Here is a 26,123-nt window from a genome sequence, read left to right on the forward strand (position 1 = left end):
AGAGTTGAAAAATCCCAGGCAACTGATTATCCAGAACTTTTAGGAAGGCACTAATAGGTTGAAGGGGGGTTGTTTTTAGCCTGTAAGTGGTAACTTGTGACTTCCTGTTTACATAAAGGTCAGTTAAGAGCTTTGTGCCATTGGCTTCAATGATAAGGAGCCAACAAGATGAGTCAACAATTTTTTTAAAGTCTTGAACTTTCACAAGTAGCTGAAATGCAGCTTTAGAGGAAGAAATAACTTTTACATTTCTTATGCTTATAACAAAGCTTTTAAAAAAAATATGTTACAGGTTTTTAACTGCAGACAAAAAATTCACATACAAATACCAAAATACAAATATGTGTAGAACTTAAACACAAAGGTCTACTTGGTCAAAGGTCTTCTAAAATTAAAAAGAAAACTTGGATGCAATTTTTCTTTACTAGCTACCATAATCTTTAGCACAATGACTAAAAGATGGTAGGTGATCTGGAATATGTTCATGATATGCAACCCAATACAGCTGGAAGCTGCAGTTTTACCAGACACTATTAGCTAATTTAGACCCACAGACAGTTTCAGAAGTGTTTGTCTATTTCCACTAGACCTGTTAGTAGTGGCTGCTGATACTATCTAATCCCCGAAGTACCTAAGTAGCATAAACCCTGCTGAAAAGACCTCAAGTATGTTATAAGCTTCTAGGTACATTAGGGCTAACAGAATTGACAGCTTCTGATATAAACCACTACAACTAAGAGAAGTAATTACCTAGCAACATTGTTCCACCAATTTGAGGTGTAAAACAGCCAGAGATAAAAGTGAAAAGTTACATGTACATTCTACCAATTACTATTTAATAACTTCACTAATGTGGGTTAAATAGTTGTCTTTAAATCTGATAGTGACCCTTAATTAAAAATTAAGAGAAAGTTCTTCTAGCATATAAAGTAAGATTTCAAGCCATCAAAATATGGAAGCACATTTCTAATTTCTGCACCTCAGTAAGCATCTACTAGTTTATTTGTATGTGGCTTCTATTCCTTTTAAGAGATTATGGAAAATACTGGAACCAAACTAAAATATGGTAAAAGTAGTTATCCTTTTGGTAATGCCTTTTTGTGTTGCTAATAATTGCATGAATTTCTCAAGTTGACAAAGAAACATTAACAAGTACTGGTCAAGACTCATGATTAAGAATACTGATTTACCTTTGTTATGAATCTTTGTTAGACTTTTTATATTTATACACGCAAGACCCATTTCTAACAGGGATTACACAAAGTTTGAAAACAGGATTATAGAGCTAAGCTACCACAGCCAGAAGTCCTAGTTTGTGAAGGTTTAAACATACTAACTTACTTTTGCATTAGTCTCATTTAAAAGTTTTATACTAACTAGAATGCCAAATAGTCTAGCAAGACTTTATGTATAGTACTGTTCCCCTTCTATAAAAGTAGCCTTAAAGAGACAAGCAATTCACTTATTACAGAGGAGGAGCTGGAAGTTTGAGTGCAGCAGCATTTAACTTTAACTGATTAAAGAGACAGTAACCTTTTCTGTCTTCATATAAGAATAGTTGTAACAAAAAATTCTTTAAAAAGGTACCACTTCCAATGTCTTTATTTTCCATAACCTTGTGAAATTAATTGCACGAAGCTACAAAATTAGCAAATGCTTTGAAATCTGTATACAAAACATAAATTACCTCTACTTTTAAACTCATTTTTGTGCACCACTAGAAACGTTTAAAAGTGGCACCCAAAATAGCCTTATACTGTTCCTTTAATATCATACCCTTCCATTTCCCCAACTCCCAGACCTCAATACGCAACTAGTCTTCTTGCTGTTCACGGACATTTCCAAGGTGAGATTTTATGTTCCGTTCCCATAGCTTCTGGTTGTCAGAAAACCCATGCTTTCCTTTGTTGAAAGAATTTGGTCCTGCTGAAGTTGGAGTATCCCTGTGATAAACGGACAAAAGCAAACAGTTAACTTTACCAATTTCATATTCATGTTTTAGAGGCCTTAATGCACACTACTAAGCTTGTTAGGATAACAGCAGGTACCTTCAGTAGTGTAGAAAAATAAAAACACACCACCACATTATTCATTGCCAGTGTTACCAATCAGACAGATTCCAAGATGCCTCTCTAGAATTATTCTCTTAATGGGAAACATGTACTGAAGTAGGACCCATACGCTACTATGAAGCAGCAACTATGGCAAAATTCATTATGTTCTAACATAATAAAACATTGAAATTGAACACTATGTGATGACAGGCGTGTTCAGACCATATGGTAAGGCTGCTACCCCTTTTGCAGCAAATGGTTAATGAGCACGTTTAAACTGTGGTTATGCAGCCACCATGGTTAGGAATGGCTCACATGACACGCTACGCCATAATGTTTAGCTCAAAATGCTCAAACACTGTGGCTTAGCATGTTGTCTGAACAGGGTCATTGGAAACAGTTAAGGATCTCACTAAAATGCATGAAGAAAGGAATATTAAGAATCTCAATGTAATTATTATCATACCGTTGAAGGGAAAAGACTTCTGTTGGAAGTTTCCAAAAACCTCAGGTGTTGGGGTCACTATGAACCAACATAGGGTGAGGAAGAGGATATAAGGTAAGTCAAGGAGTGGGAGAGAGAAGAGAGAGAAAAGATACCAAATTGCTTTGGGTTTTAAATCCAATGTTACTCCTACTTAGAGTAGACCCACTAAAGTGAATAGGGCTTAGCTTAGTCATGCTAACTTAAGTCCCATTCATTTCAATGGGTGTACTCTAATGTTGGATTTAACCCTTTGGGTGTAGCTAAGAAAAAATACTGCAATATCTTTTCTCATCGTTGTAGAAAGCAAAGCTCCAAAAGCTATCATGTTTTCTACTTTCCATATTTTTCTAAACCACTAATATGTAGTACATCTTCTGCCACCTTCATTGTTCTTTTTTCTGTTCTTTTTTTAAAAAGATGAGCTACTCTACCTTCCAATATTCTTCATGCGCATTTTAGCTTCCGGAGGCATCTCTTCAGGTTCACTCTAATTAAAAAGAGACATTGAGAAAATAGTCACAAATTCTAATCTTGTTACAGTCAAACTGTTAATTGCCTATGCAATAGAAGCACAATGCCTCAAAAATATAATATATTACAAGCCTTATCCAATCTAAAGTTCACAAATAGAACTTCATACTTGCATTGAGAAGGAAGAGGGCAAATGCAGCTTTTATAGCTAGAGGTATTAGGTGCAGGGGGAAAATATGTGTGCAGTTAGTTTTTCCTGACTCCCCCCTGCCCCATATGCCTTTTTTTTAATTCTCAAGCTTCTCAAATGCAAAGCTCTGCAAAGCTTCCTAACATCACAGTCTCCCTCATTAAAAGAAATCCTAAACAGAACCACTCCCCACCACCACACCCAAGCATACACAGCCTTTAAATTTCGTCCACTTCCCACAATCCTATTAAGAAGCAGAGAGCAGGCTCAGATATTCAGATCAGATGGGCACAGCTTTAACACACAAAGCGAGGCAGGGGCTGATCTGTTTTCAGTAGAAGACTGGAAAACCCAACTCCATTAGCAAGTCTGAAAAGAATCCAGGAGGCTGGAAAGATACTTTAAATTCCTACAATATGCCAGCCCCATGCAGATATAAGGTAAATGCCAATTTTATTAGGACACTTGGACAACCAACTGCTCAGAGTCCTGAAAAGGCCATTTATACATTCTGTATTTTAGGAGAATCCTATGCCAGTTTGGTCATAGTGTACTAGTAGCATATTTAAGAATCCCTTTTTCCTGTACCTAGTTAAGTGAGAGAACACAATACTTTTCCGTCTACAAGGAGATATTACTTACATCTTCATCTTCGTTGAAAATGGCTGCTACAGAAAGTGTTTTTGGAGCTAGGGTTGGAGTAGGCTCTTTAGGTTTCTGAAAGAGAACAGGGACTGCATTTTATTGAGGCAAGGAGTTTAAATGTAAGCTAGTACACTGCTCTTCATATGACAGAATTTACCTTAGAATCCTGTCTCAGTAATTAATGGCTAAATATCAAAGAAACTTAAACTAGCTTCCTGAGCCCAAAATGGATTTAGACATCCTTGAGCAATATAGTCTGCACATACTGAAACTTGGCAGTATGCAAATTGCTTTTGAAACAAGGGAATTCAATATGGCCCAAAGGTTACCCATTGAAAGAAAAGTCAAAAATACAGTTGGATAGTCCTACACAGCTTAGGACCCAGTTATAGCTGGAATGTCTTCTCCTGTATCTATCTATCTGCCTGAGTGCCAAGATCTACATCTAAGGCTCTTCTCCCTGCTACCAGAAGGCAGGTGGCAATCAGGAATAGAGTCTTTTTAGTGGCAATGCCTCTCCTCTGGAATGTCCTCCTCAGGGACTTTGCTATTATTTTAGTGTCTGGCAAATACCAGGCTTTTAAGCACTGGGAATCAGAAAGATATTATCTTAAGCTGCTGTGAGTTTTTATTGGCTGAAGTTTTCATCCTGTGTTGTGCTGTTTTCTTTAACCAGCTACCAATTCTTAACAGTACTGCTAAGTTTGCTTAGGAGTCTTTGTTGAGAGACTTTGTCAAAAACCTTTTGAAAGTCCAAGTAAACAATATTTACTAGATCACCCCTACCCACATGGTTATTGACACTCACAAAGAACTCTAAAATGTTAGTTTGTTTTAAATAGGTGGCAGGTTTTATAAACCTCCTGGGGAATGCTGACTGGCCATTAAAAGATGAAATACATTGTTTAGAATTATTATCTTTCTTACTTAAGTTCCTTAATACTAAGCTGCTCTTTGGATTCCAACCAATGAATTCCTGTACTTTTAATCAAGGCACAAGTATTAAGTATATATTGTTACTCCATGCATCTTTTACCAGGATAACATGGAGCCATAGAATTTTGCTACAGGTAGGGCACTCAATACCTATCACACTTACATAATACATGCTAGAGTAGAAGTCACTAATTTATCAATGTTCCAAGCAAATGCCACATCCACAAATATCTTCCAGGAATTATCTGAACTTTGTGATAGTAAATTATTCCACATATATATATATATATATATATATATATATTATTTATTTATTTATTTATTACATTTTTATACCGCCCAATAGCCAAAGCTATATGTGGACTAATTAATCTGAAATAAAGGATTTTAAGATTAATTTATATCAACTTAGCATCCCCTCTTTGAAAATAAGAAGTGAACACTACGATTTTATCATTCGCAAGAAAACTTTCCAACAGCTTACATTTGCTCCAAGTTTGATGGATATTGTAGGTGGTTTCTTTGCAATCTGTGTGCCAATGGCAAACCCAAACTTGGACATTTTGGCAGGAGCAGGCTTTGTTGAGAAGTCTTCGGCTTCTTCATCAGCTGCCTGCTTCTCCACGCTGTGACTCGAGCTTTCCCCTCCATTACTGGAAGAAACAGTCTTAGTTTTCACAGGTTTTTCTGCCTCTTCTTCAGGTCCTGGTGAAGTCGAAACAACTTACCAAGATGAGCTATTTTTACTGAGTGGACTGATGGGAGCAGCAACCTCATAAAGCACTGTTATGCAGAGGAGACTTTTGCACTTACAGTGTCAGCACCTCCACAACTGCTTATACAGAGCACACTGTAAGGACATAGACATATAGTAAAGGGAGCTCCATTTGACTAATACAGAACAAAAATCTTCAGTTACACACAAATACTGAAATGAAAGTCTTGGACGTGCATGACACCATTATAGCAACTGCAAGGGCCGTTCAGATCAAAACAGAGTGTGTTTTCTACACACATGCCCTGTGTATAATGGCAATTTGCTAAGACACAATAAAGAACTTTTGGTTGGCACACACATGCCCTTTTGGAATAATTTAAAAGTCTAGTTTTAGACAGTTCCTATGTACATTCATCACTGAATCTAGACTGTAAATTCCTGTGATCAGTAGCTTAAATTGATAATTTAAACATTATTTTCCAAAACACAAATGTTTATGCCACTACAAAGTTCTTAGTTTAAGGTGTCACAGAACCCTTGGTTTGTTGCCACAAAAAGCAAATAGCTACAAATAAATTGCCTTCAACTGACCTTTATTTAACCTACTAAATCATCCAAAATTATCTCCAGCTCCGTTAATATCGCCATTGTCAAGTTTTGCTCTACTTCTGTGTTTCCCGTAAGGATGAATACTGAGTAAAAGCTGCATTTTAGATTTCTAAAAATGGAGGGTGGGATGATCAACTATTGTATTTGACTCTTGGTTGCAAGTACAACCTGAAACTATCTCTGTAACTGCTAGAGCCAGTTTGAATGTCTGCAGCCTCCATCCACTTTCCATATTAAGATTGTAACCAAATGCAGATTGCATGGCTTGAACATCAGCCATTTTTTCCTCTCTCCCCCCATCCCCACTTCTTTGGGTGGTTTTATTTACCATCTTGCCTGATTTCAGCTGGCCTGATAAAGGTATTACAGTGATATGGATTTTGGAGGGGGGAAATTAGGCATTTTCCTTTTGAACAACACAGCTACCTTTGCTTTGTGTGTGACTTCTGGAATAGTTATTTAAGAAGTTCAGCTTAAAACAGCTTGGATATAGTACTTGCATTTATATAGCACTTTTCATGCATTCAGAGATGGGAACATGGTTTATTACATAACTGGCTGCCACCACCATGAAAATAATAATAAATGTGTTAGGTTTGACGCTGGGGTGTGTGTGTGGAATGGAGAAACACCATGATCCTTGTCAGTTTCATAATCAATATTGAACTGTACAATGAGCTGTCAATAGAGAACCGTTTAGGATAAAGAGAATTATTGCAAGCAAAAGTGAAGTCACAACTAGTGTTTTTGGCAAGAGTTTTCTCTATCAGCCACTTTTTTTAGAAATCACTTGAGAAAAATCAAGGCATCAACAAAAGTTTCAAGCTATAAATTAAATCTGCATGGAACTGAATTAATGGTTATTAAGTCTCAACCAGCAAGAAAAAGTTTCTCAAACTCCCATGATTTAAAAAGCTCATTCATTTTAGTCAGCTCCCTTTTATTTTTGCCTCACTCTCCAACTAGTTAAGGTACTTTACTAACCTCATACTTGACCAAGACTTTCATGCAGTGTACTCAAGCTAGCAATTCTCTAGATAGCTGTTTGCCATGAGGGACTTTCTTTAGAAACCACACTCAAGGTTACATTAAGCACACTTAAGAGTAAGTCCCACTGAATTCAGTACGATTTACTTTTGAGTAACAATGACTGGGATAACAATTTGGATTTAATGCTGCAATCCTACACTCACTTACCAGGGAGTAAACCCCATTTAATTCGATGGGATTTACTTCTCAGTAGACATGCAAAGGATTGCACTAAGAGTATCTGAAATGGAAACTAGTTAATCTCTTTCAAGAAAGTAATTAAATTTATTGGAAAGCTTTAATAATCAACTTTTTAAGAAAAGCCTGAAAATTGGATTTCATACAAATGTTGACACTTAACTATGATTTCTTAAATCATTGTCTACATCAATGGATGAAAACTCTGCACCACACATTGTAATAATGCTTCTATTCTCAGGATACGCTGTTCTACCCAGGACACGGAAGGCTAAGGGCAGTGAAGAATTGCATGATTCTTCCTGATTTAGCCCTCCGATCCAAAGGACAGCCTAAACAGGTAGGCCTAACATCTCCAGAAGGTTATTTATAACATGCCAAACTCTTGGGACAATGAGAATTTAATAATATCAGGGTGGGGTGGGAGCACCAAGAACTGCTCTCAGGAGACCAGGTGGGGTCTGATTTGAAGCGTATTTCCAGGCACACATTCAGCCCTTTATAAATAAAATTCCATTGAACTTTCCCTAACTGCCAAGTCAGTTCTCTCTTTCTAGAAGCCTCCAGCTTTGATTTGCTAGAACCATGACCCAGTAAATAAAAGAAAGGTCAAGAGCTAGCAGATTGTGCTCTAGGAGTATAGCCCTGTCTCTGGAAGGAGTTCTTATCTTTCTGTTTTCTTTTTCCTTTGCTTTGTGGTTATGCTACAGAGAAATGTGCAATGTGAACTGTGATTAGCTCAGTATCTCCAGTTGCTTTAGGACAAGATAGCCTTGAAATAACTTTTGTATGGCATTTGAAGATTATGCAGCATTGCTTATTATTGGCACTTTGCTCAGAGTATCTATTCATGTCCTCTTAGGCTGAGCCTGAGCAGTAAAAACAAGTTCTGACCAAAGTTCTAGCAAATCCTGGCTCAAAACAAAAGAGGCAAAGGGAAGAGAGAACAGTTATTGTTTACTTGCAATGCCAGAGTTTTGTTATATATAGGTGCTAGTTTGGCAAACAAAAGATTGGATCCTGAAATCAATTGAAATCAAAATCTTAAATCCAACTAATTTCAATGGGTGTTCTATAGGTATCATTAAATTTAGATCCAAGGTAGAACATTTATTTTACCTTTAAAGGTAAAACCAGTAAGGAAAGGCTCCTCTACTAGTGTGACAATTTTGTCCCTCTGAAGTTATATCGTGATACAAATTATTTAAATCCCTATTTCCCCCTTTTTGTCATCCCCCCCCACAGTAATCCTGAACAACTGTTTGTTTTTAAACTGTGTGTTTTCTAAGGTCTAATCTGTCAGTGTCCATCTCTGTCATGGTTACATAGTGATTGCCTTCCTCATCCATTGCACTTTTAAACAGATGTGCAACACCTTTTTCTTTTCCTTCCTTTCTAGGGACCAGGGTAATCTCCTTTAGGAAACCCTGAATCATCTGGGTCTTTTCCAACCACACAATTCTAAACTAAATAAAAGTATATGCTAAAGTGTGCAGCTATACATCCTGAAATGAATACATCAGGACTTGACGATAAACAATCTTAGAATTCCTATAGATATTTGCCCTGGACAAGCCAGAACTAGAGCTGGTTGAAAAATACTATACTATTTTGTACAATAAAGTACAATATAAAGCTACTACAAAATCATTAAGTAGTTCTCCCCTTAATATTAGAAGACTAAGATCTGTACTGTTTCCCTCACCAGCACCAAAAATTGCCCTTCACCTTTTAAATATGTAACAAAACATATCAAGAATTTGAACAAGTTGCATTTTCCTTTACAATGCACAAGCCTAATGGATCATCCACATCTATATTTAATTCAAGACTAATATCAAATTAATTGAGATTAACATAGTTTGAAACAAAACTGTATACCTAACGTTGGTCCAAATTGATGCTCCAGAAGAAAGCAAGCCACTATTACATCACACCTGTACAGGCCAACAAGTTTAGCGTACAGTCCTACTCAGAAGTCTGAGCCGTTGAGTTCAATTAAACTTACTCCCAGGTAAGTGTGTATATATAGGACCTTGGGCAGGATAACTTTATAACCTTTCGTCTTAATCATGACCAGGGAGAACCGCCGATCACGTTAATCGAGGTGTGCTAACTGCAAAGAGTACTAGTATAAGGGCATCTGCATTCCGAGGTAGCTACACTTCAGCGCAATAATTTAGGTAAAGCGGCATTTGCAACCGTACCATGCCAGAAGGCGGGATATGTATACACTACGACAATTCCCCCGGGGACGCCCGCAAGATGCACCCTGGAAATACGACGTCAGCCAGCTCGTCAAAGGCGAGCCCGTACAAAGCCGCGGGGCTTTTACCCACGGACCGAACCCCCAGAAACCGTCCGGGAGGCCAGGCCGCGGGTTCGTCTGTGGGAGGGCGCCCATCGAGCTAGAGGCAGATGAGCGAGCCTGAGAAGGGAGCCAGCCGCCCCAAGGTCTCTGGGGGGTGGTGGAAAAGATGCCTGAAGCCCTCGAAACCCAGCCCGCCTCGCCCTAACCCTGACCTTTTCGACCCCAACCGGGCCCCACATTCCCAACCAGAACCTCGCATGCAGAGAAAGGGGGTCCGGGGGGGATACAACGGCGCAACGTGTTTACCTCCGTCAAGCCGCGGTCGCTTCAGTTTCACATCGCCTGCTTTGCCGTCCGCCATTTTCCCCCACCTCCTCCCCGCTACTGCATCCCGAGTATGCGCCGTAGCGTCGCTTAAGCCCTCTAACTCCGTCCGGGAGAAGAGAGGAATGGCTAGAGAGGCTCCTCTCAGCAAAGCATGCGATGCTTCGAGCGCCTCGAGAGTTTTTTTTCACGTCTTCGGGTACTTCCGGTTTGGGAGACGCTTCCGCTTAAAGCCGTCAACGTCGGCCACAGGCGTTTGTTTTGCACGACTGTCCATTGGTTAGACATGACGTCGAAATTCCTAGCCTTCAACCCAGCGATAGCCACCAGTTTAGAAATGGTTTTAAAGGGGGATTTGATTATTCAGAGGAATAGCACTTGCTGTGTAGAGCAGCAGCGAAGAGAAGGCTACTTGACTTTCTGATGGCATCTGGCTCTGGGAAGTAGATGCTGGAATACGTGGACCTTGAATCTAATCAAGCAGGTCTTTCATGTTATTAATTTAAACCAGCCAAATACTAAGAGAGAAGTCAACTATCACATACCCTGACCTCCTTGAAAAGTCGCTAATAAAAAGTTAAGAATTTCATTATGGAACAGTAGGGTTCTTTAAAAATGGGAAGTTTTCTTCAGAAAAATCAATGTGGACGTTCTCTACTTCCTAATACTTTAGTGAATTCAGATGGCTATTTAACATGGTAAACATACTATCACTTGGCAAGTGGAGAGTAATGCTATCAATGGCTCCTATTCATGAGAGCTACGTATTTCTTCCAAGTTGTATTGCTTTCCATATCAGTTCCTGGGAACATGAGCAGGAAGGAGATGCTATTACATTCATATGCTGCAGTAAGTCTACCATGGGTATCTGGTTAGACACTGTGTAAACAGAATGCTGGACTACATAGGCCTTTGGTCTGATACAATACAGCCTTTATGTTCTTGCTGTTACCATGATTATAATTTTTTTAATTGGAAGATAGACTATCCAGAGAACTATTTTACCACACATTAAACTACTCTGGGATGAGCTCTCACCACAGGGCAGTTTGTTCATCCATGTAATCTTGTCAAGTGGTAAGATTATCTGGCAGACCATGCAAAGACAAGAGGAAAAATGCCACAGCTAGAGATGCTTTGTCATCATTGCCCCAGCCCCACATCTTTCTTAGCTGCCTCTTCTCTGCAACAAAAGCTTCATGCCTTAAGTGACAACAGTGTGATGCCATGCAGCACACTTCCTGCAAAGGGGAGGTTGTTTTTGTCTGGGGCCATTGCCAGCAGGGCAATGTTAAAGGAAACTATCCCTTTGGAAGTGTCATTTTGGAAGTGGAGCATAGGCCACAGCACTATTTTCTGGAAGTTATTTGAACTTTTGTATTTGAACTATTTGAACTATTGTATTTGAACTACTCAAGTGTGTTGTAAGCCTCCTTAGAGATCATTTGATTTATGGGTAGGCTATACATCTTTGGACTAAAAGAAGTTCAGACAACAAAATTACCAAGTGGTTACAGGTATACCAATGACTTAAAATTCATATGATTATATCATTCAGTTTTTTCCTTGTAAAGAAAAAGGCAAAACAGCTGCAAGTCAAAGAAATCATAATTTATTTTTCAGTAATACCTCTTGCAATATTTAAGTAATTCTTGAATAAAGTTGACATGTGCAAGTTACCCAAAGTTTAGGGTCCTTGTTGTCTGACAAATGTTTAAAGCAACCACAATTTGTTGAGTAGACCTGCTGAACTATCAGATGCTTCCCATCTATGAGCTACTAAAAGGGAGGCTGTAGAAAACCACACATTCCACATTGCCAAGTTGGGGCTAATAGCAGATCTCAGGCATTAACATCTATGGATCTTTTCAAGCCTGAAAGCTGCAACTCTTTTCTGGCCTCATGTTATAGCATTGAGGGAAATGTTTATTTGGCAGCCAGAACAAGAAAGCTTTGAATTCCTTACTAGAAACATGATGCCACATTAGTAGAAGTCTCAACTTGCACAGTCACGTTTTGTTATCGTTGAGTTCTTAAGTGCCTGGACATTCTTCCATCACTAAACACTAACACTAACTCAATGCAGCTGAATTTGTTCTACTGATTTCTGTAGAAAAATTAAACATGTATTTAAACTACTTATCAATGTGACTTCAGTGTGCCAGAGAAATGCTTAAGTAATGAAAAACCCATTTACGCTAAATTTTGATTTATATGAAAACTTACATCAATCATAACTGGGTGACTAATATGCTATTAGACTGCGTCTTCCCACCATTTTTTCTGTGTTTCCAATCTAGAGGAATTCCTTGCAAATGGCTTGTGTGACTTTTCTTGGGTAACTGTTCTCCCATATATCTTGTTCTTCCATATGTCACTTTGTTGCTTTGTGGTGTCCACAAATCCTGCATGTTTTCTTTGTGGAACAAATTGCAGAGATTCTTTCCAGCTCCCAGTATCTTTCAGAGTTAATAAGATATTCATCATTTGATTAAGAGTGAGGTTTTTGGCACCTTCCTCCCACTGCAAATATGAATCCAAAGGAAGTCGTGCAGTTACCAATTTAAGCCGTTTTGCACGAGCAAGGGAGACTCCTGTCTGTATAGACTTATCAACTAGCGTTCCAATTATATAGATTTTATCATGCTCAAATACTTTCAACACATTGGGAGAGTCAGCAGTTAAGTAGACAAGCTGATCTCTTGGAAAGATTTCAACATGACTCTTCTGTGTCGCAGTCACAAACAACTTGTCCCATGCTTCTCCATAAAATGTGATCAATTCTTTGTGATATGGACCATCTGCTTTGAAATTACAATAATGCAAGTGAAATGGGTCTATAGCTCTACGATTGGCCCCTTCAGATTCCACGAGCTGTTTCACTGCATTCTTTATTTCTCTATGTGACATACAATTTTCATAGTCCATGTCAAACACCAGAGGTTGCCCAAAGATCATAGACTGAGCAGCTCTCCAGTTGTACACAGCATCCTCTGACTTGGTCCAAAATTTCATGAGAAATGTATTTTTTAGTTCACCATCAGAATTTTCCATAGCTTTTTGGATTAATTCTTTCCTTGCTTCTTTTTGTTTATTCTGCTTTTCTTTCTTGGCTTTCTTCAGATTTTCTTTTATAGCCAAGAATTTTAAGTACTTCCTTTTGGAAGTCTTAGTGGGACGTTCCATTAGGATCTTTAACTCTTCTTCACTGATATTTTCTGGAACAGCTTTACCTGAAAGTCTCCACATCTCAACAAGTTCCCTAGTAGCTGCTTCATGAGAGTCTTCTCCGCTCTCCGATGTTTTTTCACTGACTTCTTCACTCTCTGATGTACTTTCCTCTTGCAAGGCAGTTCGCATGACCTGTTTCCATCCATCCAAATCTAATTTTTCAGTGGCACTTGGCAGGGTATTTTTGTTCCACCAAGTAGACAAAACCAGTGTTCTACAACTAATGGCCTTGCTGGGCATTATTAAAAATAAGTTAATTTTTGCCCCATCTTGTGCAGCTAATTGGAAGACAGATCTTCTGATAACATTCAACAGGTGCATATTAAAAATGTTCATATTTGAAAATGTGGTGTCCAACAGTTATCTACAATTATATATAGAAAACAAAAGATAATTTAGTATTAACAAATATAAGCAAAACTGAACTGCTTTAATCTTAAATATCATAAAGACCAGGAATAAAAACAAACACGTATGCTGCTTAATCTATATAATCAATTAAAGTATGTATTCTAGCCTTGTAATATAGAAAGGGAGAATGGGTGAAACTATCTTAAGACAGCAGGAGACCTTCAGTCAGCTCAGGATAGCAGAGCTGGAAAACTGAATGTCATAGGCAGTGATCAAGAAATAAAAGTTGGGAAAAGCAGTGTAGGGATTTAAAAAGGAGCATCAGAGTGCCTTAGCTCAGGAACCCAGCCCCCATCAGCTGATTCTGCTGATATTTTAACAACACTGAGGTACCAATACACTACCAACCCCTCATCCACTCTCCGTCATAGGCCCCTTAGCTTACATCTGCAATTGAGTCATTGTCAAATTCCAAAGCATGTCTCAAAGGTCAAACTAACTGGGGAAGATAGGTTATGCACTTTAAATATTACAAAAAAAGTAAGGTCGATCAGACCCCAAATCAGAAATGTCATATATATATATATATATATATATATATATATGATAAAATTGTTACTTTTTTTGGTTAAGTATTCTGTTTTATTTGTAAATATTTGACTATATTTACCACCCTTACAAGATCTCAGGTTCTTGGGGGGGGGGGGGGGGGGAAGAAAACACCAGAAGTTTCTAGAACATTTGTTTCCATGTAGTTTCATTTAAAGTGTTCTTAAATATAGGAAGGTTGGTGACTTTGCCCAACCTTTATAAGAGATGCTTTCTAAAACAGTGGTGAGCCTCTTTCAGTCCAAGGGATGAATTTGATTTCAGAGAAGCTCTCAGGGGCTGCATTTCACTAGAGGTGGGGGCAAAGCCAAAATTCCAGTATTTTTTAGCTTAAAGCTCTTACTGCCAGTAACTAGTACATAGGAGAGGCATTTTAGAATGGGGGAAAACATGCAAATAGCTGGGAAATCACCAAATGATCACAAGCCAAGGGAATGGGAGTGTGGCCATCTGGGAACAGTAGAGGGGCACCCCAGATGAGCCAGATTTGGCCCTCAGGTTTGAGCTTCTGCACACTTGCTCTAAACTATACAAAAGGTGCCTGTTGTATTTAACTCTTTCAAAGAACTGGAAGTTTCAGTTCATCCTTTTATGTTAAAACTTCCAGGCCAGCTTTCTCACACACACACCTTGCTAGTATTTTTCTTTATGAGGATCATAGAATCATAGAATAGCAGAGTTGGAAGGGGCCTACAAGGCCATCGAGTCCAACCCCCTGCTCAGTGCAGGAATCCACCCTAAAGCATCCCTGACAGATGCTTGTCCAGCTGCCTCTTGAATGCCTCTAGTGTGGGACGGCCCACAACCTCCCTAGGTAACTGATTCCATTGTCGTACTGCTCTAACAGTCAGGAAGTTTTTCCTGATGTCCAGCTGGAATCTGGCTTCCTTTGTTTTGCTTTCCTCACCCTCTTTATTGTGGAAGAAGGGCCACAGGTCAGTGACAGAGAACATGCATTGCATATAGATAGCCCCAGGTTCAGTCTTAAGCATCCTCAGGTAGGGTTGGTAAAATTTCTGTCTGAAATCATGGAGAGCTGTAATACTGAACTAGATGGGGCAACAGGGTCTCACAGAATTTGCAGTCTAAAAGATTCCTGTTTCCCACCCAAAGTCTAGCAGAACCCTTAGTGCCATAGCATTTTCTGCAGAGAGCAAAGTCAGTTCTCTTGCCTTTTTTCAAATCCTATTCCAATACAGTGAGAGCACACTACAGACTTAGTTTGCTTCAATTTAGTACTTTCCTTAGTGCAGCCTTTCGCCAACCTGATGCCTTCCAGGTATGTTGGACTACAACTCCCATCACCCTAGGCCAGCATGGCCAATTACCATACCAGCTGGGATTATATAATCCACCTTATTCGGACGCTTTCTATTCACTGATCTAGGGGTGGCAGTTTGACCAACCAGTTTGATTCTTTCTAGTACTATCTTTTCAAAACCACAGACTCATAGGATTGGGGGGGGATTCTCAACAGATAATTCAGACTAACCCCCAAATTTACAACAATACATGTCCTAGTCTATAACATTTTATAGCGCAATACTTTTGTTGTTCTAAAAGGTGTCACGATACTCTTTGCTGTTTTTACTGAAGATTTTTTACCGCTTCGCTTCAAAAAACCGATAACCCCTTTCCAGGAGACCTAAATCCGTAATTTAACTTGCTCTCGTTCCTTTCCCTCAATTTGGGAAGATAAAAGATGCCCTAACACTCACCTCAACGATGTGAGCCGCGCGCTCCTTTGCGTGCACACTTGCCGGTCCGTCCCTAAACACCTTCCCGCCGGAAGTGGGTAAACACTCTCTCTCTCTCTGAGTTCCGGCTCTGTCCAATGATTCCGCCAAGTGTCACCAATTTTCAACAAACCGTAAATGCGTGGAAAGAGCTAAGCGGTAGTTGCCATCGATTGGCGGAACTTCCTAGACAATCGCGAAGCGCTAGAGCTCAATGAACCAAGCTGACGGACTCATAAACTTCCTCTACCCGCAAAAGAAGCGTATGCGCATGCGTCCTGACGTGAGAAGTCGTGTGGGCTGCAGGGGGCTCTAGCAAGACAGGAGTCTCGCCGTCTGTCTTGTCCGTTGCGATGAGCTTCCTGCTGCCCAAACTGTCCAGCAAAAAGGAGGTGGATGAGGCGATTAAGAGCGTGGCAGAGAAAGTCCTGGTCCTTCGCTTTGGCAGAGATGAGGATCTTGTCTGCATGCAGCTGGATGATATTGTGAGCAAAGGCTTTGCGTCTTGTAGTCGCATCTTTTCACTTTATTAGGATTTGGTTACCGGTCCCAACAAGGTTGGGCGCCATGGCTATCACAATAGCTCAGACAAACAATATGGCTATTTATGAAATGTTATCTATGTGTACGGCGCTTTGCAGGTGTCTAACCCAAGAGGCTTACAATCTAAAAATAGTGGGAGAGGGAAGGACGAGTAAATGGGACAGGGAAATATGCAATTACTTCGCTTACGCATTCTTTAACTTTAGTTACTGTAGGATATTTGGAGGAGGGGGGTGTTACTAAGGCCCCGATGGAGTTATTATTTTAACAGCGCCTACGTTTTTCTAACTACTACACAGAGATTAAGAAAACACAACTGTCCCTGCACACACTTTTGCATCTAATAGATGTGATTCAAAAGAAAAAAAGCTAAAAACTACAAATCAAGCAATTTATGGCACTAAGATTAAAAAAAGAAAAGCAAATTAAAAGTATTACAAGGAAATGACACATTAGTCTCAAAAGATCCTGTGCTACACATTATATACATGTTTATATCTCTATTAAATAAATAGTACAACTCCATAATTAAGGTTCCTTTACACCCTTACCCAGGAGTACATCCCATTGAACTCAATGGCCGTGTTCAGAAGACACGTGTTTAGAAGAGCATGGTTAAAGCCATGGTTGAAGGTGTCTTCTGAATACAGCTAATGGGGCTTACTTCTGATAGGATAATGTACTTCTTAATCTCGAACAGATACCACTTGACAACTTCTGCTTTTTTGCAGCTTGCAAAAAAATCTCATGACTTAAGTAAAATGGCAACAATTTACTTGGTGGATGTAAACAAGGTGCCAGTGTACACCCAGTATTTCGACATCAGTTATATTCCATCAACAGTCTTCTTTTTCAATGGTCAGCACATGAAAGTGGATTATGGGTAAGTTGGTTTGCACGTAATCATGTATGGCTACCCTGCTTGGTATGAGCTTAGTCTATATAAAACAGCATCAGAGAGATTATGTTGCTGATAAGTTGGATCAACACACAAAAGGTCAAAGAAAGATTCTCCTTAAGAACGTGTATATACTGATTTTTTTGCATGAAAATCTGTAGCATTCTATGACTTGTATGCATGCATCACTCTATCATCATGATAGTTAGCACTGCAGTGACATAGCTACAAGCTTCAATAGTATATATAATTCATGTAAGATTTCTTCAGATCTCAGAATGCAAAGAAACTAAGTTTACAATTCTAAGTATGCTCTCAAAAGTCCCATTGCAAACAATGGAACTTACTGTCAAATAGGTTTCAGAGTAGCATGTTAGCTGTTCTTAAGCTGGCCTTGGTTTAACATAAAAAGACTTCAAATATGTTGTGTTGTTTTACTTTACACTTGTAAAACTTATCTTGCCCAAACAACAGTAAACTTTCTTGCGTTCTAGAGGCATGATTAATGTTAATACTAATATCACTTTCTTCACACTAGAATACTAATATCACCTTTTTGCATTCCAAAAATAGTTCAAGCTTTAAATTGGCTGAATATATTTAATTTCAGAATAACAGCAATGTTAGTCTGTTCCCACAAAAATTATAGTATCATCAAGTATATAGGTAGATTATAGAAGTTGATAGGATTGGAGAACTTCAGTATAATGAAATGCTTATGTGTTTGAGGCTTTTTCATTTCCAGAAAAATGACTAAGGGAAGACATGATATAAACATACGTAATTATGCATGGTGTGGACAAAGTGGATAGAAAGATGTTCGTCATCTCATAACATTAGAATGTGGGGTCATTCAGTGAAACTGATTGGTAATAGATTCAGGATAGGGAAAAGAACGAACTTCTTACTTAACGTAACTCTGGTACAAGATGTGATAATGGCCACTGTTTAGATGGTTTTAGACCAAATTCTTGGAGAATAAATCAACATGGCTACTGGCTATGATAGCTAATAAAAGGTTAAGAGGCAGTATGCTGCTGAAGTTGTTGCCTTCAATGACCCTGTTCAGATGACAAGCTAAGCCATGGTGATTAAGCATTTTGAGCTAAACATTATGGGTTAGCGTGTCATGTGAACCATTCCTAACTATGGTGGCCACATAACCATGGTTTAAACACACTCACTAACCATTTACTGCAGGAGTTAGCTACTAACCATGGCTTAGTACGTTGTTGGAACAACGTTACCTTGCTTGTTGACATCCTGGAAGCATCAGTGCTGGACCAAATAGATCCTTGATGTGATCTAACAAGGTTGAGTGTGTTCTGACATTTTAAAAGGCTATCAGAGATTGGTGATATGAGGGGTTTTTTGGGGGTGGCTGGGTGTTCAGGCATTGAATTATAATTATTTCAAAACTTTTAACATCATTTTAATTCCAAAGTTCATTTGCCATTTCTTTCCTAATTAGATCTCCAGATCATACCAAGTTTGTGGGGAGTTTCAAAACAAAACAAGACTTCATAGACTTAATTGAAGTGATTTACCGTGGTGCGATGCGTGGAAAACTAATTGTACGTAGTCCAATTGACCCAAAGAATATTCCCAAGTTCGACCTTCTCTACCAAGATATTTAAATGCCCTATCTCCCCACCTGGAGAAGAGTAAATACTGGATTGTGAACATCCGAAGAATGATTTATTCCAACTCTTTTTCCAATATTTATCACATTTGAAACTAGAAGGAAGGAATTGAGTTCGACTTCATCCTCAAGATCATATTGGTCGCCATTAAAAGAGACAGACATTCTGTCATTAGTTTCTTCTTTAAATAAAGCTACTGTATGTACATGAAAAAGTTGGTGAATCATTGTTCTTACTTGCTTATGCTAGCGCTTATTTACACCTAAGCTGTTGGTCAAGGAAACTGCTGTAACGTGAGCAAGCTCTGGTTCCAAATAGATGCTTTGGGGCTGTATATCAAAACAGCTATAGAAATCATATCCTACTGAAGCAATCTGAGAAAGAAGTCACATTCTTATATCTTTAGAATTGCTAAAATTAAACTGGTTCCAATGTCTGTCATTACTTCCTAGCAATCAAATGAACACAACTGTGGACACTAATCTTTAGAAATGCAATACATTCCTGGTGTTACAGGTTAAATTGTGAAGTTCTCTTCTGAATGATAGCAGGAGCTTATTTATACTATAGAACTGGTTTAGCACAAAAAGTGTTTGATATTTAGTGTCAAATTCAACAGTACTGGGTCAAACTACAATGATGCAGTGGGGATGTTGAATGCATTAGCTAACTTTTCAAACTACATTTTAAACCTATTTTTGCTATATACAAAGCTATCCAATTCATAATTAGTTTACATATTCAGGATTATTTATTGATGGCTCAGATTTAACATTTTTTTCAAAGTAAAGGATGAGCTTTGCTATAAACCATACTTTTTGTAAAATATTGTAAAGAACAGTTTTTATATTTCAACCTTTGCAGTTTCTTTTCAGAAATTGAAATAAGACATCATAAACAGTAATTCAAAATTACTTTTCCAAACATCAAAAGAAACCACCCCCCCACCAATCTATATAAAATATGTCTCATGCCGGAGTGTAGGCATCTAAAGTATATACAATTTTTTTGGCAGAAGAAAACATATCAATTTCACATATACTCAACTTCTTTTTTTGCTCCTTGTTGCAATAGGTGAACGAATGAAACATTCTTTCATGCCAGTTTTCAGTGAATTCTTAAGATATCTGAAAATTGACTGTAGACTAGAGGAAGGGGCCAGGCTGTATTTTTCAGTACCTGTAGAGACAGTAGGGCAATCCACTTTCACAAGACAGCCTATTGACTTGTCTAAAGGTTTACAATTTGATACCCATTCTCGACAGTGCTTCCATATCCATGCCTGCACCTCTGAATTGCCTTTTGTCTGGTGCATTGTGTGGTGTGTGGAGTCAATAAGTGCAACAGCATACACTTTCTTCATCACTTCCAAAGTTCTCTGCATGAGCAAGTTGACAAAAACCAATCCTCCATAGCCATGGGCAATGAAAGCCACATTTCTAGCTGTAGACTTTGAAATGAAGTGGTCCCAAACATAGAGTGTATGCTTTTCAGGACTACTGCTGTCTCTTTTTGGGATTGCCCAGGATAACTGCGGAGGACAAGTGGAGTCTTCTTTCTTTGAGAGGTTTAAATATTCTGGTTTTGTCTTCAGATCAATGGAATTGTCATTAGGATTTAAAATAATCACCCCCCAAGAGCACTGCAGAGCCATTATAATGAATGGTACTTGAGATCCATGTTGGAGGCCTTCATGAATTATGGTCTTCTGCCCCCATTGACCTGCACGAAAGGTCCCCTGGTCTTGAAGAAGGACAACTAAAGTTGAGTAATTTGTTAATGCATTCTCACTCATAAAAAAGAAACTATGAAGTTGATTATCTGGTGCATCTGCTGGGATGTAAATCTTTTGCAGTTTGCAAGCCTTTTCCAGGAGCTCATAAACATACCGAGTAATTAAGTGTCCAAGAATTTGGTAACGTTTGTGATTACCATCATATGACTTCTGGTAATTAAAAATAAAAGGTTCATTGGTATCTATGTGCCTAAGCTCACCATTTTTGTTAAAGTCATACTTGAGATTTTCTGGACACTCTGAACCATTTATTAGTTTTCTGAAGCTCAGATCTTCATTCATCTGTAACCACTGTAAGTAAAATAGATAGGCAGATCATGTCACACACCTACATAACTTAAGCATATATTTTTGAGTTCTTGTAACAAGACTACTTCTACTGCCCACCTCAAGAAGCATGGCCATAATCCAACCAATGTTAGTAATTTATGTCCCATTGATTTCAATGGAAAGGAGTTAAGCACTTAACTCTCCCATTGAAATCGCTGCTGTTTAAAAGTACTTCGCTTTGGTGGATCATGCCCTATATTTGCTACATTTCTGCCCTGCCCGTTCTCAAAGTAGTTCAGAGTGGCATGTAGTTTCATAGATGCTTTTCAAATGGCTAGGTTCAAACCAATTAAGCTTCAGATACAACTACACCAAACAACTTCAGACCATTTCCTGGATTGTGAAATTATAGCCATCAGTGTGCCTTAGTAGCAGAAAATTAGATTGGTTTAAACAGATGTTATATCTGTAGGGTAGCTGTACTTAACACTATCCAGAAATGGGCCAAAAAATACATGTTAAGACATTTATAGCAGTTATATCTTTGCAGTAGATACAGTATGCACACAAGATGATCACAAGAGCTTATGTTAGTTTGTTCAGTATGAAATAAAGGCCAGATGCTCTGATAGCATAGCTATTGGCATGACTAGGAATAAGACCATGTCTGAATATAACTGACTGGTACTATTCTAATTTGCATCGCTCATCAAGAACTTTTATCCAGTTACTTGATATTGTCTCCTGTACTGAGACAGCAGATTGTTGCTCTTTCTCAGGATGTTTGCTGTAGTTTATTTTGTGTCATCCACATAAGCCTCCCTATTTTTAAAAAATAATCTATGCATTCATCAGAAGGAGCAGGCCAGGAAGGGAACAATGAGCTATTTAGAAGAAACGCCTTCATATTCCCACTTGTAAGATTTCTGTTCATATGCATCACTTCATTAACAATTTCAGTACAGTTAACCTATCTACATGCATTCCTGGATATTTTATTTCAGGTAACACAGGCCTGAAACATGGTAAATTTGACATGAACACAACATGGAGAACTAGTGTAGATAAAGCATAAGATGTCTAGTCTGTCCCACTTATTTTTTCACCTACTAAGGAACCTGTGTTTTGTGTATGGATGAAGAAAATTTTGGAGTAACAGCTGGTTTTTATAATTCTTTAAATGGGGGACTCAACCATTTTTCTTAGTTACCTTTGGGAGAGTCCCAGGCACAACCTGAAACTATTTCTGTACCTACTAGAGCTTAAGTTAAATGTCTACAGCCTCCTCCTACTGTCCATCTTAAGACTGTAGCCAAATGCTGGCTCCATGGATTGAACATCAGCTGCTTTCCCCCCCAACATCCCCCTTTTTTATTTGCGTTGTTTACCATCTCGCCTGATGAAGAGTTTTGGAGATCTCAAATGCTTGCACAGTATTTTCTGACCCCTGAGTTGTCCTACTAAATGCTGGTGATATGGATTGCAAGAAGGGGTAGGGGGATTGGAATGATTTTTTCAGAACATTTTTTAAATTATATAACCCACAAAAACAATTATTTAGGGTGAAATCCTCTAGAAATGACTTATGAATTTGGAGGCTTATGGCCATCCAATACAGAGCAGGAAGTGCTTCTGCACTTCTCCCTCTCTGCATTTCAGCTAGATGAACTTTTTAGCCTTAGTTGAGGCATCGAGACAAGGGAGGGAAGGAGGCTGGGGAGACCGGAGGATTCCTCATAAGGTGGCCTCCACAGTCCCCCCCCTCCCCACCCATGGGAACACCCCTTTTACCTTTGCTCCAAGGTTGCCGGTGAGGGACAGGGTCAGGAGTTCAGACTTATGGGTCCAAGATCAGAGCATTGATCCTGATCTCGGATCCAAGAATCCGATTTAACTTATGCTCTCAAGAAGCTGTCTAGGGGCTATAGAATTGATTTCCTAGGCTGATAAATGTTTGAGCATCATCTTACTCCAAGAAAGGAGAGTATAATTAGAATAAGCTTTAATACGTGTGTTTATGCAGAACATACTTACATTCATGTTGCTTGAGAGTAATGGAAAAGACTTCTTAGTTACTTCGGTATACTTTGCTTGGGAAATCTGTCTGAACAGATTCAACCATTATACTGAGTTGTAGATCAATATCTCTATCCTTTCCTAATGAAGGTATAGATATGCTGCCAACTCTAAAGATCAGAAGTCATTTACAATAGCCCATAACCTTAGAGTGTTACAGACAATGCTTTTATCATCATGCACTCAACTTGCCTCATTCATAGAATTTTACAGGAGACCAGGCAGCATTGTCTATCTGGAAGCATCCAAAGACTCCCAACTAAAAATACTCAGATCTCTACTACATGTTGGGAGGGGCAGTGAGAGATAATGACAATTGGTAACATACTAGAATGGTCCTTAAATTTTGTTATATTAAGCTTTGCATTTCATTTCATTTTTTTAACCCTATAACTACTATATTGGGAAATCCACAAAAAATATGTAAAGGGAAAAATCCAAACAGCTGCATAATCTCTGGAGTCTGAAAGCATCCAGTGAGACAGAACTAGCAGGGCACTATAAGCATCTAGGAGTACTGGGGTTCCTCTCTGAAGATCTGATGTAGGTCACTTGATTTGCTCTTTGTTGGTGGGAGTTATGCCAATTGCCTCCAACTATGCTGTACTTATATATTATAAAATAAGCCCAAATAAACAGTGTACGTTTCCAATGCTCTGTGCTTCCAAAGGAAGCCAAATCTGGGTAAGACAGAGTCCCTTTAGAACTTACTTCTAGGGTTAAGTGGGGAATAGCAACAGTATTTCAAAGGGAGAGCAAACATTATTTCTTTGTCCCTGTAGCCTTTAAATGTTTCTCAACCTAGCACGGTCCTTGGGAGTTACTGAAATTCAATGTAACTTATTTCTAAGTAAACATGCATAAGACCGTACTGTATACCTTCCAAGCATCTCCTCTACTCCATTTTACAAACTATATACTGCCACACCCAGTAACATCTGTATCTCTTAACCTCCACGTTTGTCCCCCACTTTCTTTTTTGGCTGAACATCCAGCTTGAAGAAGTCTTCCTCTGAACCCAAAACCTGGCCTAGCATTCTGTGCCTTTTTTTCCTTTTCTTTTTTAGTTGGCTTGCCATTTTTTTCTTTCACGGACCAATGCAACTAACTACCTGCAAGGTTAAGTCCTTCTCGGTTGCCCCTTCAAGAGGCCGGGGCAAATTCTAAGGCGTATTTGAATGCCCCAGAGAGGAAGGGAGAGCATTTGGAGGGCTCTAAAGTCCGGAGAGGGGAGACACACCCAGGAGGCCCAAGTAGCTGCTATGGAAACGGGAAGTCTGGGCTCCCGAAAGGGCCTCCTGGGGGCTCAAGGTGCGCGAGGAAGGCCTCCAACCGCCCTCCTCAGCTAGGCCCGGAGCACCCAACCGCTCGCCGCCGTTTCCCCTCTGATAAGCCAAGCTGAGGGGCGGCGCCTGTGCCGGAAACCGCCGAGAGCTGGGGCGCAGGACGAACGAACTACCGGCGACCGTCGGGATAAACAAAGGCGAAGCGCAACCGGGGGAGTAACGTGCCCATATCTAGCCAGGTAAGAAGGGAAAGGGAGGTGTCGGGGAAAGGGGGTTGGGGTGGCAACGGCCGGAGTCAGACCTAGACCTGCCTTGGTGCCTCGTGTTCTCCTTCCTGCACAGCCGCCTCCTTCTGGAGGGACGTTGCTCCCGGCGGGGGTTTAAACGCATTTACGATGCTCGCCCCCTTAAGTGGCGAATGGCTACGATTGGTGGGCTAATCTGTGCCCTCGTTTGTCAGATGGCCACGGGGGAGATTGAAAGTGGGATCAGAGGAGCCTGGTGGCTCCGACTTCGGTGGGGCTGTGAATTCATTCTGGGGTTCCGTCAGAAACAGCTAGAACTCTAAAGGAGGTATCCAAGGGGCTCAAATCCTATCCCCAAAATAGGTTCAACCCCTTGACTAAACCCAGAATGGATTCACAACCCCACCGAAATGCGAGCCATCAGCAGCCTACGCTGGATCCAATTCCTCAGTAGTAAATCGTGTTTTATCCAATGGGGCTTGCTCTCTTTACCCAACGTGCTTTGGTTTGAAGCTGCTGTATATTTTACTCTGAAGGAAACCTTGCGGTATTCGAGAGGAGCTTGCGCCCAATAAATGCACACAGAGCTGTAGGCAGTGGAAGAAATTCCCGGCTTCATTTGCTTTATGCCACTTTATTAACACCTTGATGCCTCTCACTCAAAATCTTACTTGATCAATGGTTTTGTTCTTTTAATTGGGGTTAAATAATCTCAATAACTGGCATTCATTTCTTTCAAATGAAGGGAGCCCATGTTGCAGCAAGGATAACAAAAATAGGTTTGGCATCTTAACAATTAAGTTTTATTTATGCCAGCAGTTTTTGTGGGCTTCTGCTCTTTTCATCAGATGCATGAGTTATTCCCAGTTGGTACATTAACACCAGTGTGCTGAAAAGGCCCACAAAATGCAAGTGGTACAGCCTCGATGCTCTGCACAGTTCAGGTGCATACAAGATCTTCACAGTAATCAATCACTATTTCTTGTGATTCCTTATATTTTAAACACACACAAAATCCCAAAGGTATGTTGATCCATGAGGGGGAAAAACCAAAACCCACATTTTGACAAAACCTTTATTAGGACCAACCAAGATTCGACAGAATTGTGCAAGCTTCTGAATTCTCCAGAACTCTTCAACCTGATTTTTTCCCCATTTAGGCTGTTGAAAAGTTCCAGAGAACTCAAAAGTCTTTCAGTAGGGATGGTGGTATGGCTTTGCTTTCCCTGCTCTCATCTCATAAGAACATAAGAAGTGCCATTATGGATCAGTCCAAAGGTCCATTTAGTCCAGTACTCTGTGCAAGATGTGGTGATGGCCACCAATTTCGATGGCTTTAAAAGGGGGTTGGATAAATTCCTGGAGGCGAAGGCTATCTATGGCTACTAGCCCTGATGGTTGTGTGCCATCTCCAGTATTTGAGGCAGTAAGCCTGTGTGCAACAGTTGCTTGGGAACATGGGTGGGAG

At 39.5% G+C, this 26,123-nt stretch overlaps 5 protein-coding genes across 7 annotated transcripts in view; 2 read left to right on the top strand and 3 right to left on the bottom strand.

Moving 5' to 3' along the window:
- Positions 1–1,586: 1,586 nt before the first annotated feature.
- Positions 1,587–10,091, bottom strand: PCNP (PEST proteolytic signal containing nuclear protein). The gene is made up of 5 exons (XM_063126870.1): positions 9,955–10,091; positions 5,268–5,488; positions 3,845–3,919; positions 2,973–3,028; positions 1,587–1,943 (listed from the first exon to the last, which is right to left on the bottom strand). The coding sequence occupies exons 1-5, from the start codon at positions 10,007–10,009 to the stop codon at positions 1,814–1,816; spliced, it is 537 nt and encodes a 178-aa protein (XP_062982940.1). The 5' UTR covers positions 10,010–10,091; the 3' UTR covers positions 1,587–1,813.
- A 1,477-nt stretch (positions 10,092–11,568) lies between these two features.
- On the bottom strand, positions 11,569–16,115 carry TRMT10C (tRNA methyltransferase 10C, mitochondrial RNase P subunit). Its single transcript, XM_063126872.1, has 2 exons — positions 15,882–16,115; positions 11,569–13,567 (listed from the first exon to the last, which is right to left on the bottom strand). Exon 2 carries the CDS (start codon positions 13,537–13,539, stop codon positions 12,229–12,231), a length of 1,311 nt encoding a protein of 436 aa, XP_062982942.1. The 5' UTR covers positions 13,540–13,567; positions 15,882–16,115; the 3' UTR covers positions 11,569–12,228.
- An 87-nt stretch (positions 16,116–16,202) lies between these two features.
- On the top strand, positions 16,203–19,197 carry TXNL4B (thioredoxin like 4B). Its single transcript, XM_063126873.1, has 3 exons — positions 16,203–16,384; positions 17,174–17,325; positions 18,812–19,197. The coding sequence occupies exons 1-3, from the start codon at positions 16,253–16,255 to the stop codon at positions 18,975–18,977; spliced, it is 450 nt and encodes a 149-aa protein (XP_062982943.1). The 5' UTR covers positions 16,203–16,252; the 3' UTR covers positions 18,978–19,197.
- Positions 19,198–19,924: 727 nt separating this feature from the next.
- Positions 19,925–24,744, bottom strand: LOC134399076 (putative protein ARB2BP). Its single transcript, XM_063126878.1, has 3 exons — positions 24,712–24,744; positions 23,083–23,148; positions 19,925–21,069 (listed from the first exon to the last, which is right to left on the bottom strand). Exons 2-3 carry the CDS (start codon positions 23,086–23,088, stop codon positions 20,026–20,028), a joined length of 1,050 nt encoding a protein of 349 aa, XP_062982948.1. The 5' UTR covers positions 23,089–23,148; positions 24,712–24,744; the 3' UTR covers positions 19,925–20,025.
- The window catches only part of SENP7 (SUMO specific peptidase 7), a 42,884-nt gene continuing 41,330 nt past the window's right edge, over positions 24,570–26,123 (top strand). For all 3 annotated transcript variants that reach the window (XM_063126875.1, XM_063126876.1, XM_063126877.1), the window contains exon 1: positions 24,570–24,649. The gene's annotated coding sequence lies outside the window, so the exon portion shown is untranslated. The remainder of the gene's footprint in view (positions 24,650–26,123) is intronic.

This window comes from Elgaria multicarinata, chromosome 5, assembly GCF_023053635.1.
Source record: "Elgaria multicarinata webbii isolate HBS135686 ecotype San Diego chromosome 5, rElgMul1.1.pri, whole genome shotgun sequence".
In the NCBI taxonomy this organism is placed as follows: domain Eukaryota; kingdom Metazoa; phylum Chordata; class Lepidosauria; order Squamata; family Anguidae; genus Elgaria; species Elgaria multicarinata.

Excerpts from the sequence above, each read along its gene's own strand:
- PCNP (XM_063126870.1), bottom strand. The coding sequence starts at position 10,009 with ATGGCGGACGGCAAAGCAGGCGATGTGAAACTGAAGCGACCGCGGCTT. Across the intron at positions 5,489-9,954 it reads GCGACCGCGGCTTGACGGAG|GACCTGAAGAAGAGGCAGAA; the intron begins GTAAACACGTTG and ends CGACTTCACCAG. Across the intron at positions 1,944-2,972 it reads CGCATGAAGAATATTGGAAG|GGATACTCCAACTTCAGCAG; the intron begins GTAGAGTAGCTC and ends CGTTTATCACAG.
- TRMT10C (XM_063126872.1), bottom strand. The coding sequence starts at position 13,539 with ATGAACATTTTTAATATGCACCTGTTGAATGTTATCAGAAGATCTGTC.
- TXNL4B (XM_063126873.1), top strand. The coding sequence starts at position 16,253 with ATGAGCTTCCTGCTGCCCAAACTGTCCAGCAAAAAGGAGGTGGATGAG. Across the intron at positions 16,385-17,173 it reads GCATGCAGCTGGATGATATT|CTTGCAAAAAAATCTCATGA; the intron begins GTGAGCAAAGGC and ends GCTTTTTTGCAG. Across the intron at positions 17,326-18,811 it reads CACATGAAAGTGGATTATGG|ATCTCCAGATCATACCAAGT; the intron begins GTAAGTTGGTTT and ends TTTCCTAATTAG.